This window comes from Alligator sinensis, unplaced genomic scaffold (assembly GCF_000455745.1).
Source record: "Alligator sinensis unplaced genomic scaffold, ASM45574v1 scaffold286_2, whole genome shotgun sequence".
NCBI lineage: Eukaryota > Metazoa > Chordata > Crocodylia > Alligatoridae > Alligator > Alligator sinensis.
Window position 1 is genome coordinate 2067737 of NW_005842164.1, and position 12973 is coordinate 2080709.

Consider the following 12973-nt stretch of genomic DNA (forward strand, 5'->3'; position numbering starts at 1 on the left):
GGAAAGGGCACTGGGTACTGCCTAGCCTGCTGCACAGTGATTAAAGACTGTACTGAGAAGTTATAGACAGGTAGATTCAAAACTCTTCTGCATAAGTGGACCCTAAAACCCAGGGCTCTTGCTTTCTGGGTGAATGCCCTAATCACTGATTTATTGAAGTAAAAGCATTGGAGGGCCTTCCTTCTCCTGTGTCTGACATCCATTAGTCAAAATTGTTTTATTTGGCTATACTTTCATGGATTCTATACACTTATATGTCTTTACTGGGCATATACATGTGGCCAAGTATGTAAATGGCCAGTGTAACCTAGCGTGCATGGTCCCTCTACATATGTATGTTTGAGTGTGCACAGTTCAGGGGTGCACTGTGGACCTATGTGTAAGTGTTGGAGAAGGCATTTACATCGTAGGAAAACTGCCATGTAAGTACACAAAGGGAAATATAATCCCACCAATATCTCTGTTTTAATTCCTCTACATCAAGAGAAGCTCCATGAACATCATGCAACATGAGAGATGCAGTTTTGCTGGATATTCCAGCTGCTAAACAAGAATGAGAAAAAAAGCTTCTAAAATGCCTTCAAAGGCTCCCTAGGCACTTCAGCAGCCCAAGGGGAATGCCGTTCACTGTCAAAGTGACTCAGAACAAAATGTTTTGATTCAACCCAACAAACCAAAATAAAATGTTAGATGTTTTGTAGTAGCTGAAATAAAATTTTAAGACATTTCCAAACTAAAATTGCTTGGAAATTTTCATTGCAGACAAAATTATGATATTTGATTTATCACCCCGATGAAAATGCTATTTTAAAATATCACAATTAAATTGTGATGGAAAACAATTTTTTTTCAACTTAATCTGCTAATGACATAATCTGAAGAGATTTTAAGTGGTTTATGGTATCAAAACAACAGATCTGAGGAAGGAAAAGGTGTAATTCATTTGTTGTATATGAAATATTTAAAAAATGCAATTATATCTTAGAAAAGCATAACTAAGAATCTGATATTTTATGTTTTGTGCTTTCAAAAAGAGACCCACATAATACGTAGTAACTAGTATGAGTAACCTTTAGAAGCTATACTTTTAGCAGGCAACTGAGTAGCCAGAAATTTTGAATGAACAATTCACGCTGAATAATGTCTGTAGCAATTTTTAGCTCTTTTTATGGTTGTGAATTGTCCTCAGACAGGTTATGAATTTTCTGAATTTATTTATCACTCAAACATATTTTTGAAATAATCCTGTGTATCTTATTTGCACACTATACAAATTCAATATTCAAAATTCAAGCTGTTTCATTAGATTGGTAGTCATGTAGTATTCTTCTCTTCAAATACAGCTCTTAGTACTGGAGCTCCAGTGTAAATATTGAAAGGTAATCATTCAAAATCTGTTTTTTAAATACTCTTCACTATATGCTCAAAATTCTCCAAACATTTCTATTAATACACTTGTTAAAAAAATAGTTACAGAAAGCAAACAATATCCACCCCTAATCAACAGAATATATATTCATCAGTTAGATAATAGGAAACTTGGGTGACAAATGGATTTTAACATAGCAAAAGGGGAAACTATAATTGGTTATCTCCCATTGACAAAAATAATAATACTCCTATGCTTGACTATACATCTAGTGCTTGTTGGGTGTGATGGTGTTTCATATGCATTTATATAAATCATATAATTTATATACAAGTGTAAATATATTATATAAAATATGTATATTATTTATATACATATGTTTTACTATCCTTTAAAAACCTAAATATTCTAAAAATCTAAGTCTAAAAAATAATGAATGGTTACTTATAGAGGCAGTAATGTATAAAAACTGTTTGCTCTACTTTAAAATCTTGTTTGATGAAATACATTTTTACTTGTTAATCTGCAAGCTGACATGGGAGGTACGGTAGCTATGCTTCCCCTTAGAATATCAGGGAAGAATGTAAGGTTATTAACAGAACAACAACATAAATAATTCAATGCAAGCCCTAGAGCTTATAGGTAAGTGAGAATAAGGAGCTTCATCTACACTATCTGCACTGTCTTAACTTCAGTGTGGTGTTCTCTCACCTAAGCAATAGTTTTATAGAGCTCTTACTGCTATGATAACTCAATATCATGAAAATCCAACCTCTGCTGCTTATAATATTTTTGTACTGCATGTCAAGGCATCATGTATATGGAGGGCTAAAAAGAGATTTAAAAAAACACTTCTTAAAGATTTTCAACAAAAAAAGGATGAGCGCGCAATTCTTTGCACAAAGCATTAGAAAATACTGTGATATTTTATTATTAAAAATGCTGCTGAAAAGTTTATACATATGTGTCCAGCCATATATATCTTCTATCATTACTTAAGGCGAAAAACAAACAAAAAAAATTGCAAAACAATAACAAAAGAAACCATTAAACCCTGCGTGCCTCTTAAGGTCAAGAATATACTGGGAAAGTTCTTTTTTGTTTCTTGTACAGTTTGCAAAGTGTAATTTGTTATCATTATTATAGAATTCTATGAAGATCCTATAAATCTTTCCATTTATAAATCATACATCAGTTCAGATGTATTAAATGATTAAGTTGACTTGATCGTAATTATTTTTAAAAGTCAAAATCATTCACTTACAGGAACTTTTTTACCCAAATGTCACAAGCCTGACACAGTACTGTACATATTGCTAGCAGAAAACAATTGGAAGTACTAAACAAATACTGTAATTCACATTACAAACATACCCAACTGGTTATGATGCAAAGCATCACTGCCTTTTAAATTATTTTTCTTTTTTTTTTTTTTTAATTTTTATTTTTAGAGTCATGAACGGCTGCATCTCAGCTGAGGCAATATATAGGTGGCAGAAATGGCCTGGTATAGAGTCAGCTTTAATAAACATTACGGGATGTATCAGTGAAGAAGGCAGTTTTCTGTTTGCTACTAGACATACTTCAGAATGTTGCTTCGCTACTGTCCAACCTGAGAGACCAGGTCATATGTATAGCATATCTATCTTCTTACATGTAAAGAATGATACTGGTTTCATGGTGGACTTTTACCATATTATTAAATCTCTTTTTCATCTCTTTCAAAACCTGCTCCCAGCCAGCCACAGCAAGGAGCTGTACAGAACTCGTATGTCACCTTTCACAGGCTGGCACTTCCAAAGTGTTTAATTTTTAAAAAAAGGGAGGAAAAAAAAAAGGTGCAAGGCATCTTGTGTTTTGTTCTGCATGGGACAGACAATATGATACTGCTGCGCCCAGCTTCGAAGGGATATAGTAATAAAAAATAGATCTGGGACAGTCATGTTCAAGTGCAGAGCAACTCTGTTCAAATATCTTTGGTTCCAATCTCTGGATTAAATAGTTACTTTCTAAAGCAAAATATAAAGTAACTCTCATTTGTTAATAACTCACTTCTATCATTTAATATTTGAATACGTTTTTGAAAAGAAATTATAAAACTCCTTGTGGGACAGCCCTGTTTGCCCTCCCAGTTAAGGAGTGCAGAATAAACAATAAAAATTGTATATTTTTTCTGACAATGATGCTGTCCTGAATTTTCACATAAATGCACACAAACCCCATCAGTTCTCTCTCTAGCTCCCAACAATCTCTATTGGATATGGGACAGCTACACAACTGTCGAAAATACTGTTTTCTGACAGATGAACTCTTGATCACAAAAGCAGGATACTGAGGGGAAAAAGTGCTTTGTATAATGATAAATCATGACCATTTTTTAAAACCAAACCAAACCAAACCATTTTCCCCACCTTCAAACTGTATTTCCCTTTGTTTAGCAAAGCTGAGTGGGTGCTTCTTCAGCTCAAGCTCTTCTGCAGCTGCTGGTGAATATAGAGCTAGTATTCCTCAGAAAAGACTGACCAAAAGGCAGGCTTTCTTTGCTTTTGTCAGGGTAGCAGATTGGGAAGCAACTCTGCCTAATATATTAAAATAACCAAGAACTACAAAACTGGACTCTTTATATATATTTTTGATGTTTCTTGGTTCAATTCAACAAGCTTAAAACAATAATTATTTTTCCATTTTCGGATCCATCTCTGTGTTGCAATTTAATGTACGCTAACAAAAAAGGAAGGAAAAGAAAAGGTTTCTGGGGAAAAAAAACAACCAACCATCTCCTAAGAATGCTTTAACATGCATTTGTGTAACCTGTAAGAGAAAATATGCAGGTCACACAGACAACTCTATCCTCTGCATGACACCATGTCCTTCTATAAATGAAACATGTTAGAAAAACCTCATGTCTTTGCTTACCACTAGTAATTAAGAAGAAATTCCTCCTTTTGGCCTGGAGGGAACAGAGGTGATATGACTAATGTATATACACATAGGTCACAACTGAATGCACAATCTTTCTAAAAGCTCTTTTGAAACTGAAAACATCAATAAAAGCTTATTTTTAAACTCACAGCTATGTACATTTTTTACAAAGTTTCTTTAAATATAGTTCAGGCTGGCAAGTCATCTCTGCACAGAACTATACGTGTTTTACTGCATAGTCAGTCCTCTTGTTTTTAATAATAAAATCCTATTTCTCCCTTCTGGATTGCAAGTTCATATGCTGGGTAAAAGCCCATGATGATGTCTTTATTTTAACAAGGGCCATTCATGGTATGGCACATAAAGAACTTTTTTTTTATTTTTTATTATTAAAAAAACTGTACAGTCACTGGCTCCATGTTCCAGAAGATTCTGTTTCTGATGGTTGCACTCAAAACCTCATTTTAACTGATTTCTTCTGGCCTCAACTTTCAATCAAAGCGGTTGAGATCTTAAAGCAGTATCATAACAGCAATGTACACATTTCACATTTCACAGGGTTTGAAGCTGATCTTTAATATCAGAGTTCCTATGGGAAGGATCAGTAAGAAAATAATGACTGTCCTTCTCTTTTACTGTTGTTTTATTATTATTATTCTGACAAGTTGTTCTATGGAGAATATTTTTTTCCCTCTTCTTTTTCTCTTTTCTTCCAATTGGCTTGTGGGGTGAAAGAGGAATGGCAGAGCTATACCCTAGTAGTAGAATGTCCATGGGGCAAATTAGTACTGTTTTGTCCTCCACTGAAAGTGTTGAAAGTATGCAAAGGCTGCATTCCTGTTAATGTATTAGGAATCATGGTTATGGTGTTGGGTGTCATGAGTGGAATGTCATCTGGGGACCTCCTCAAAGTAAGGGTGTAGTCAGGTGGACAGGTGAGTCTCAGTGTGTCGTGTGCCTGCAGCGATTCACACTCGTGGTCATGCTCCAGCTGTTTCATCTGCAATGACATAATCTCTTCATTTTGTATGTGCGCTATATCATTAGTTGTGTTCCTTTGAGGGCTGGGGCGCCTGTGTGTTTCATGACGCCTCTTGTCTTTCTTGTAATACAGTGCAGCAAAAGCTAAAATGTTGAGGAATAGCAAGGATGCTCCCACAGCAATAGTGACACTCAGCTCTGTGGAATAATCTCGCTTGTTTTCTATGAGAACAGTTGTATCCTCTGGGGCAGTTTTATGAGTGTCTTTTGAATGTTTAGGATTGTTGGCTGGTGTCATTGCTGGACGTTTGGTGGCTGGCCACAGCTTTCCAGGAGACCGCCTGGTTACATAAGGAAATGATGTCATATCAGGAGGGGGAACTTTTGTTGTTGTGGAAACATACTGAAATATTTCATTGAGGTTGTGCAGGTGTGGTACAAGTTCCAACCAGAAGGCAACTTTTGTTGCTCGGTAGTGATCCCGGACTCTGGGTTTCAGGCCAATATGTAGGTACAGTTGATCTTTAGGGTTATACTTGGACCAGGCCACTTCTTCAAAACGGTTGGGTTTTGTATGAATAAACTTTGTGTCTTGTGGAACAGGCTGGTTTGGATCTCTACAAAGAAAAAACAGAATAAAATAATAGCACACTTAATACAAGTAAATGCATTATGCTTTACCCCATAATTAAGAGAAACTGAAATCCGTTACCTAATGAAGCCCTTTTTTAATAGGTGCCTTTCAAAAACTTACAGACAACTTCTATCCAAATAAATCTGACACAGTAATATTTCCTTCTATAAAAGTAGGAAAAAAATTATTCACTCCTACTCCTAGGATGCATCTGCACATACGTGTTAGTGTGCAGTAGCTTATTTTACTGTGCGTTAGAATGTCATGGTAAAAATGTGATAATATGCTAATGCTCAGTCAAATTAAGCTACTGCTCATTAAGCATCACTAACAAAGTGTGCACTTTTGCTACTGTGCATTAAGGCAGCCTAATGCACATTTAGTTAGTACCTCCCATTAGAGGTACTAAATCTGGTGTGCAGTAGCAAAAGCACATTAATTAATGTATAGATGCTCCCCTAGAAACGTAAATTGGAGTTGTGTAGTTGCCTTCAAAGATTGGACTCAAAAGGTAAAATTCAGAGTGGCTGCCATGGTGAGTGTTTTGCATGTTTAGTGCATCTCAGGATTTGACTTCAGTAGGTCCCACAGTGTGGCATATAGAAGACTGTCTTACAGTGTTAGCCAGACCTTTATTCAGAACCTGAGGTGTTGTAAGTGTTGTAAATTTAATCAAAAAGTTATGATGATTAACACCATCTCAGGATCTGTATATGTCTTTTAGGTTCATTTTCTGTAATATTCTGTAATAGAAGGGCTAAATCGGGAGCAATTTGTGACTTTTTTGTGCTCTGATTTATGTAAGCATTATCCCTCCTTATTTAAACCACGCTTAAGGAAAGAGCTTCTAAAACATGGGTATGTGGCAAATCTTGCAATCACTTGCAGTAAGAAATTACTTCCCAAAAGAAGAGTGCTTAAATACTACTCAACTAGTACAAAAGGCCTTCGGCCTGTCCAAGTTTTTTTCCTGCCCTAATCAGAATCCTTCCCAGTACTCCTGTAAAATAGTTTTGAATGTTTCCCCCTATCCTAATAAAATTGGAAATAGACCAGCTACTTTATAGGAGTTTGGCCTGGATCTTTAAACACATAGCATCAAATTAAGTAGTCCCTATGTTTTATTTTTTTATTTCTTAGTCTTATATTTCCAATGTTTAACTTTAAAAAACAAATAATGCAAATAACTACAACTGCTCATATTAGTAAGTTTAAAAATATATTGATCAGTCAATGTAAACTTGTTCATGCTTAACCTCATCTCCTTTAAAACAGCAGTGGGAAACTAAAATTAAAGGAAAAATAAGTTGAATCTATGCATACTCCTTGTAAATATTCCTTCCTTTGAAATATATCTAACAATAACATCTAGTTTGCTATTTCATCTCTTAGAAGTTTCTGAATTTTTCCTCCAGCAAGACATATCTACTTCATAGTATATCATACTGAAGTATATAATGTATATTTTCTGCATTAAACTGATATTTCTCCTCTACATTTCCACAAGGATTAGTTTATTTCTTCTTAAAATGATTCTGATCTCTTCCTTTTCTGCTAATAATGTATTTATCAATGTTTTGGGAATTTTCTGGTCCAATATTACAGTTTGAAAAGGTTTTTAAAATTATTTTTTCCTATTTCATTGGACACAAGCTTGGTGAACTATTCTTACAGTTCCTTTGTTCTTAATAAAGAGCCATTTCTTAGTTGTAAAGATAGATTAGTGAATTAACTTTAATAAACTGTAGATACTTACCTTTACCTGTTTACCTGTGGGAATATTCCTTTGAATTAAATCAAGTTAAATTAAATATATATATATGTGAAGATATATATGTGTGTATACATATATATTTTTTTTTTTTCTCTGAGAGTATAATTCTATTTTCTTTTAGATATTATTCTACACCACACAGTTGCTATTTTGTGAAGTCTTAATCTGGGGATTCCAGAAGCAGTGCTTTTATTTTATTCTTCTAGATAGTATCTATATTCTAAATTCTGCATATGGCTTTAAGAAAAAAAAAGTTTTAATTGTTATACCCTGACTGAAGCTGAAGTTCTATCCCTTTCCAAGCAAAACTGCAACATATTTCAATATGCTGTCAATTTGAGAGATTCCAATGTGTATTTGAAAATGAAATAAAAGTAATTCTTTTGTTCTCAAAGCATACAGAGGAGAATTTGGAAAATCCAGACAAGGCATTGGCTTGATAAAATGTATCTACTACAGTACTTTTGGACATGAGACAAAAATTGTAAAACCAAGATAAACTCGTACAGATTATGAGAGCACAAGTCATTTTTCCTTGTCAGGAACTCAAAAGCCTGGAACAGCTGTAGAAGGGAATCCATCGCATATTTTCTACCCACTGCTTAAGAACATGCTGTTCCAATTTATAGCTCTAAAAACCTTGCCCTGTGTTCAGCAGTGTAGTTGCAAAAGGTTCATGAAATTAAGTCAACACATGTAAGTTAGTTGTGCTTGAGGAATGAAATCCACAGTGAAATTCTATGGTAAAAATTAAGCACCAAACTCCTAGCGGTGATAAGAGCCCACAGTTCCTACTGAAGTCTTGAGAACACCCCATGAAGAATCAAGGCTGCGGTTGGCCTCAATCCCTAGTCCTTACCCTTGTTGATATAAAAATGCTTTTCATACGCTCCACATAGCTACTTATCAGAAACCAGCTTTGTGAAGCTGTCCCATGTACCTGAAGGTAAGGATACTTTATGGTGTTCAATCACCTCCCATCCACATTCCTATTCACTGAATGTGGGGAGATATCCAAATCCCTAAAAAGTCCTTGGAAAGTTCACAGAAGTTTACCCCAGAAAAATGCTGCCATGCCATAGTTACCTTCTTAGGTAATTAGCGCTAAGAGGTGAACTCTTGATCTGTCAAGCAGTTATGTAGTTCTCTTTCCTTGGGATAAAATATCATTATTTAACAAGGTTTTGTAGCATTGAGAGAACGTTTTGTGTTATACTAACACTAATACAGTTTCTGAGAACTTGGACTGGAGGAAAATTCAGTTGGGCAATTTTTTTTTTAAGCATTACTATACAGCAGGGTGAGGAGTCCAACAGGATTGGCATATGCTTTAATTTAAGCATTGTTCCATCGAACATTTGAGCATTTGTCCCTGGAGGGCAGTACAAAAGGACCTAATTAAACATATAAGTGCCTAAAGAACAGTTCAGGCTTGGGTGTTTAGATACTCTATACAGACAATTGGGAGCAATTCTAATTTTCAAAAGAACAATTAAATGAAACTAGAGGAAATCCTTCTGACTTTCACTTATCCATTTTGTGACTCCTATTCCTCCTCACAACACCAAGTGCCACTTTTGAGATAGTTGTGTAGTGACTTCCTAAAGACAGGTGATTCTGACTGCCAAGTCTTGACAAAAGAGGAGATGATATCCCCTTTTGACCAATATTTAGTGATCAAAGTATTTGTCTAAGAAGTGGAAGATCTGGTTCTTAGGCCCTCAGTGTTCTGATGGAATTTAAATCCATATCTCTCATGCTCTAGGGGGAAGGCCTTAACCTCCAAGATAAGTAATAGCACTCCTCACATCCCATGTTAAAGCTCATTCAGTGGGAAGTCAAAGGTACTAGAACTGTTGGGCAAGGAGAAAAAGCAAATGGGAACCCTCCTTTGCAGCCTGGGTGCTATTACGTTTTTAACTAATGTCTGTTTAATACCAAATACATAAGTAGTAATGGGTGCAAAAAGCAGCCCCTGGGGATGCATCCAGACAAGTGTGGATGTGCAGTTTGTGGCACATTACTATAAGCATTGTGCCACAAACTGTGCAAGCAGGCATTCCCCATGTTGCTACTTTGTAGTCCAGGGGGTATTTTCTTGACCTGGGGGGGTGGGGGGGGGGGGGGGGTGATGTTAAAATCCCACAAAAAACCCACACCAAAAAAAGTGGGGTGGTACATGGGGCAGCAGCAAGTACTGCCCAGAACCGGAGCCTGGGTAGCTGGAGCCACACTCTGGCTGCTGGCCAGGCTTTCTGCTGCAAGAGCGCCATGGCTGCAGATCCCAGAGGCCCCACAAGACTCCAGGCAAAGTTGCTGAGGCGAGCATAGTGGCTGGCCCCAGCCTTCCCTACCCCACTCAGGTAGCTTGCCATGCCAAGGTTTGCCACTGCTATTTATTCCTGGGAAAATAAACATTCCCACTTGTCTGGATATACCCTGGGAATCTTTCATCCCAGAGATTTAGCATAACCACTGTACTACAGAGAGCCTTTTAAGACTGCTGGCCATGGGCCATTTTGCTCCTTGGAACTTAGGGGTCTGAACTGAACTAAGTGGTTTTTAGGTGCCTAACAAAGAAGTTGAATCTGGACCCATAGCTCATACTTCTTTACATGGTCAGCTTTTCCCCTGCAGCCAGCCATTTCCTGGTCTCTAGCTTTCAGTTGTCATTTTCTGTTTCATGTTTTTGGAATGTTATCTTTCAGCTCATCTTTTAGGCCCTAGAACTTACATGAACATGCAATTATGGAACAAGGAAAACTTTCAGAAAAAGGTGCATTTAATATAATAACATAACTTATAACGATTTGCTGCATGTCTATACTTCCTTCAATCAAGGCTCTTAGGTCACATCTACACATGAGCCCCACTGTGCAGTCAGTACCATGGAGTCATTTAGGACTGCATGATTGCTAAAGTAAGTACTAAATAACTGCACAGTTCCCATTGGTATTGCACAGTCCCAGTGGTGCACGGGTTATTTCCAACCTTGCCATACAGTAGCAATGAGCTACTGCGCAGTAGCGGTGGTGTCATGGTTAGTGCTCACCAATGCTATGTTGCCATAGCTCATTGCTATGGTGACATAGTGTCTCATGCAGATGCACTTACAGAGACATATATTACTTTCCATTAGCTTTAATAACATCATCTTCTTTCATATGATTGCAGGAAGACAATTATTAGTCATGAGTGCATATTCTCTGCTTACGCAGTTTAAAAATAATTTACTTTAAATTGCATCTGCACCAGAAATGCCCCACAGTAATATGTTTCTCAACCAGGTACCCTCAATATGTGTGAATGATACTGTCCTTTTTCTAAAAGGTGCTGACTTATAAACTGTATATCTGTGCAGAAAGTGAAATCTGAGGGTTTTTAGCCACTATTTCTCCACCAACTTTCTATATGTGAGAGTGACCTCTCCCAGTCAGATGTTGCATTTATCCCTGGACAAGTTCTGTTTGTGTTTATTCTGGAACTATCCTGGGATCAGTATGTACAGATATAGCCCTTCTACAGGGCTATGAGTAAGGGTTCAGTGAGTGGTTGAATGCACATCTGGGAGGGATTTTTGTCACTGATCCAATCATGCAGCCCTGGAAAAACCACTCAAATGCACTTTAGGACATCTTGAGATAAACTGTTAGTACTTCTTATTCCATGAACCTTTTTAGGATGTATTCTGGGGTAACAAAGATGTCCCAGGATAAAATGGTTTATTCCATAACAAATATGGCATCTTTTTGTAGCCTCAGGGATGAAACAGGACAGCTCTACACTCTGGATTATGGTAGTGATCAGAACAGTGGCAGTTCCTAACTGCTGTTGGTGGCTCCTAGGTAGCCAGCCAGCAGCATAAATGACTGTTATTTTTGCATCACCTCCCTGCCTCCCAAAATCAGCACCTAGAGCTGCTACCTCAGTTATCCCCTCCCCCCCTTAGTCACACTAATATATCTTTCCCTTATGTACTGTTTATATACTACAGTTCACTGATGCTTAGCCCACAGATTTTGATGTACACATGTCCCCTTAAAGTATTGATTATAGGTCGTTTCTAAAGTGTCCTGGAATGAATATATTGCAATACATATATTGCAATGAAATAGAGGTTGATTCAAAACCAAAATGCAAGATATACACAAGCCGAATCTCTATCTGATGTAGAAGTTAAATGAGGTTCTATACCGAAAGACACTTTACAATGTCTCTATTGTTGCAATACCATCAGTGGAATGAACATTTAATAATATAAATCCTAAAATCTTTCACTGAGGTCTACATAATGCTGCTGAAATGCTACTCATCTAGCTGCTTTCAGGGATGCATTAAATGGTACTTATCATACTAAACTTGTAAAAAATACACTTTTGGGTTCTGCATATCTTTCATAATTTTTGTTTGTCTCTCTGACTGCTGGATAATAAAATGGTATTTCTGGCATTAATATTAAGTGGCACTGCTGTAGCTGCACATGCTGTGGAAATATTAGATTAATTGTTGCTAGAGTAGCAAAAAATGGTCTCCTTCCTTTCAACAACCATCTTTTCTGCATGTGGGTGTGACAGAATGTTACAGATTTTTCTTTACACTTTTTCCACTCATTCCACTCCCTGTGCAACAACTTCACAATAACACCATCACTTAGGAGTTTCCTATATTGCTTCTGCAATATTCTTGAGGGAGCTGTTCAGAATGGAGCCTGCCCACCCACTCCTACTCTGTATGTGCCAAACACAGAAAGGAGGCCATGATGGAAAGAGGGAGCTTAAGAGCAGCTACACCCAGGGATAGCTTCACTGTCTCCTAATTGGATTTGTCATATGCAGGGTGGAAGCACTCAGTACCTTAAAAGAAGACAGCAATAGCAATTATATTTAGGATGATTTATTCTTCTGAATGGGTTATAAGAATTCCTGAGAAAATATCCTGTAATTGTTATAAGCAACTGGAATAGGACCATGAAACGGAAAGTGCCAGGCAACTTTAACCTTCACAGGTTAGTTAAAAGTATTTGTTTAAAGGTCAGTGGAGGCCTGGTGTACCACGCTGCTCTATCTCCCTGCCAGACCCCACTCCCCTGCCAACCTGCCTCTGTCTACAGTAGCACCACTGATTTGGGGGCGGGGATGGGAATGGGTCAAAATACAAAGGGGGCATTATTTTCCTAAGGCTGGGGCTGATAGATATGACTGCAAAGGGACTGGTGAAGGGTCAGGGAAGGTAGTGTCTATAATGAGAGATGATAAGACCAGTATTATTTGGCAGCCTCTGCTCGCACTCTTTC

General features: G+C 37.1%; 1 protein-coding gene across 1 annotated transcript in view; it reads right to left on the reverse strand.

Annotated features, from left to right (window-relative positions):
- Positions 1–4972: 4972 nt before the first annotated feature.
- Positions 4973–12973, reverse strand: part of LOC102375705 (neuroligin-4, X-linked) — a 58566-nt gene continuing 50565 nt past the window's right edge. The window contains exon 4 of the mRNA XM_006025742.2: positions 4973–5889. Coding sequence (XP_006025804.1) covers positions 5040–5889 — 850 coding nt within the window. The 3' untranslated portion in view covers positions 4973–5039. The remainder of the gene's footprint in view (positions 5890–12973) is intronic.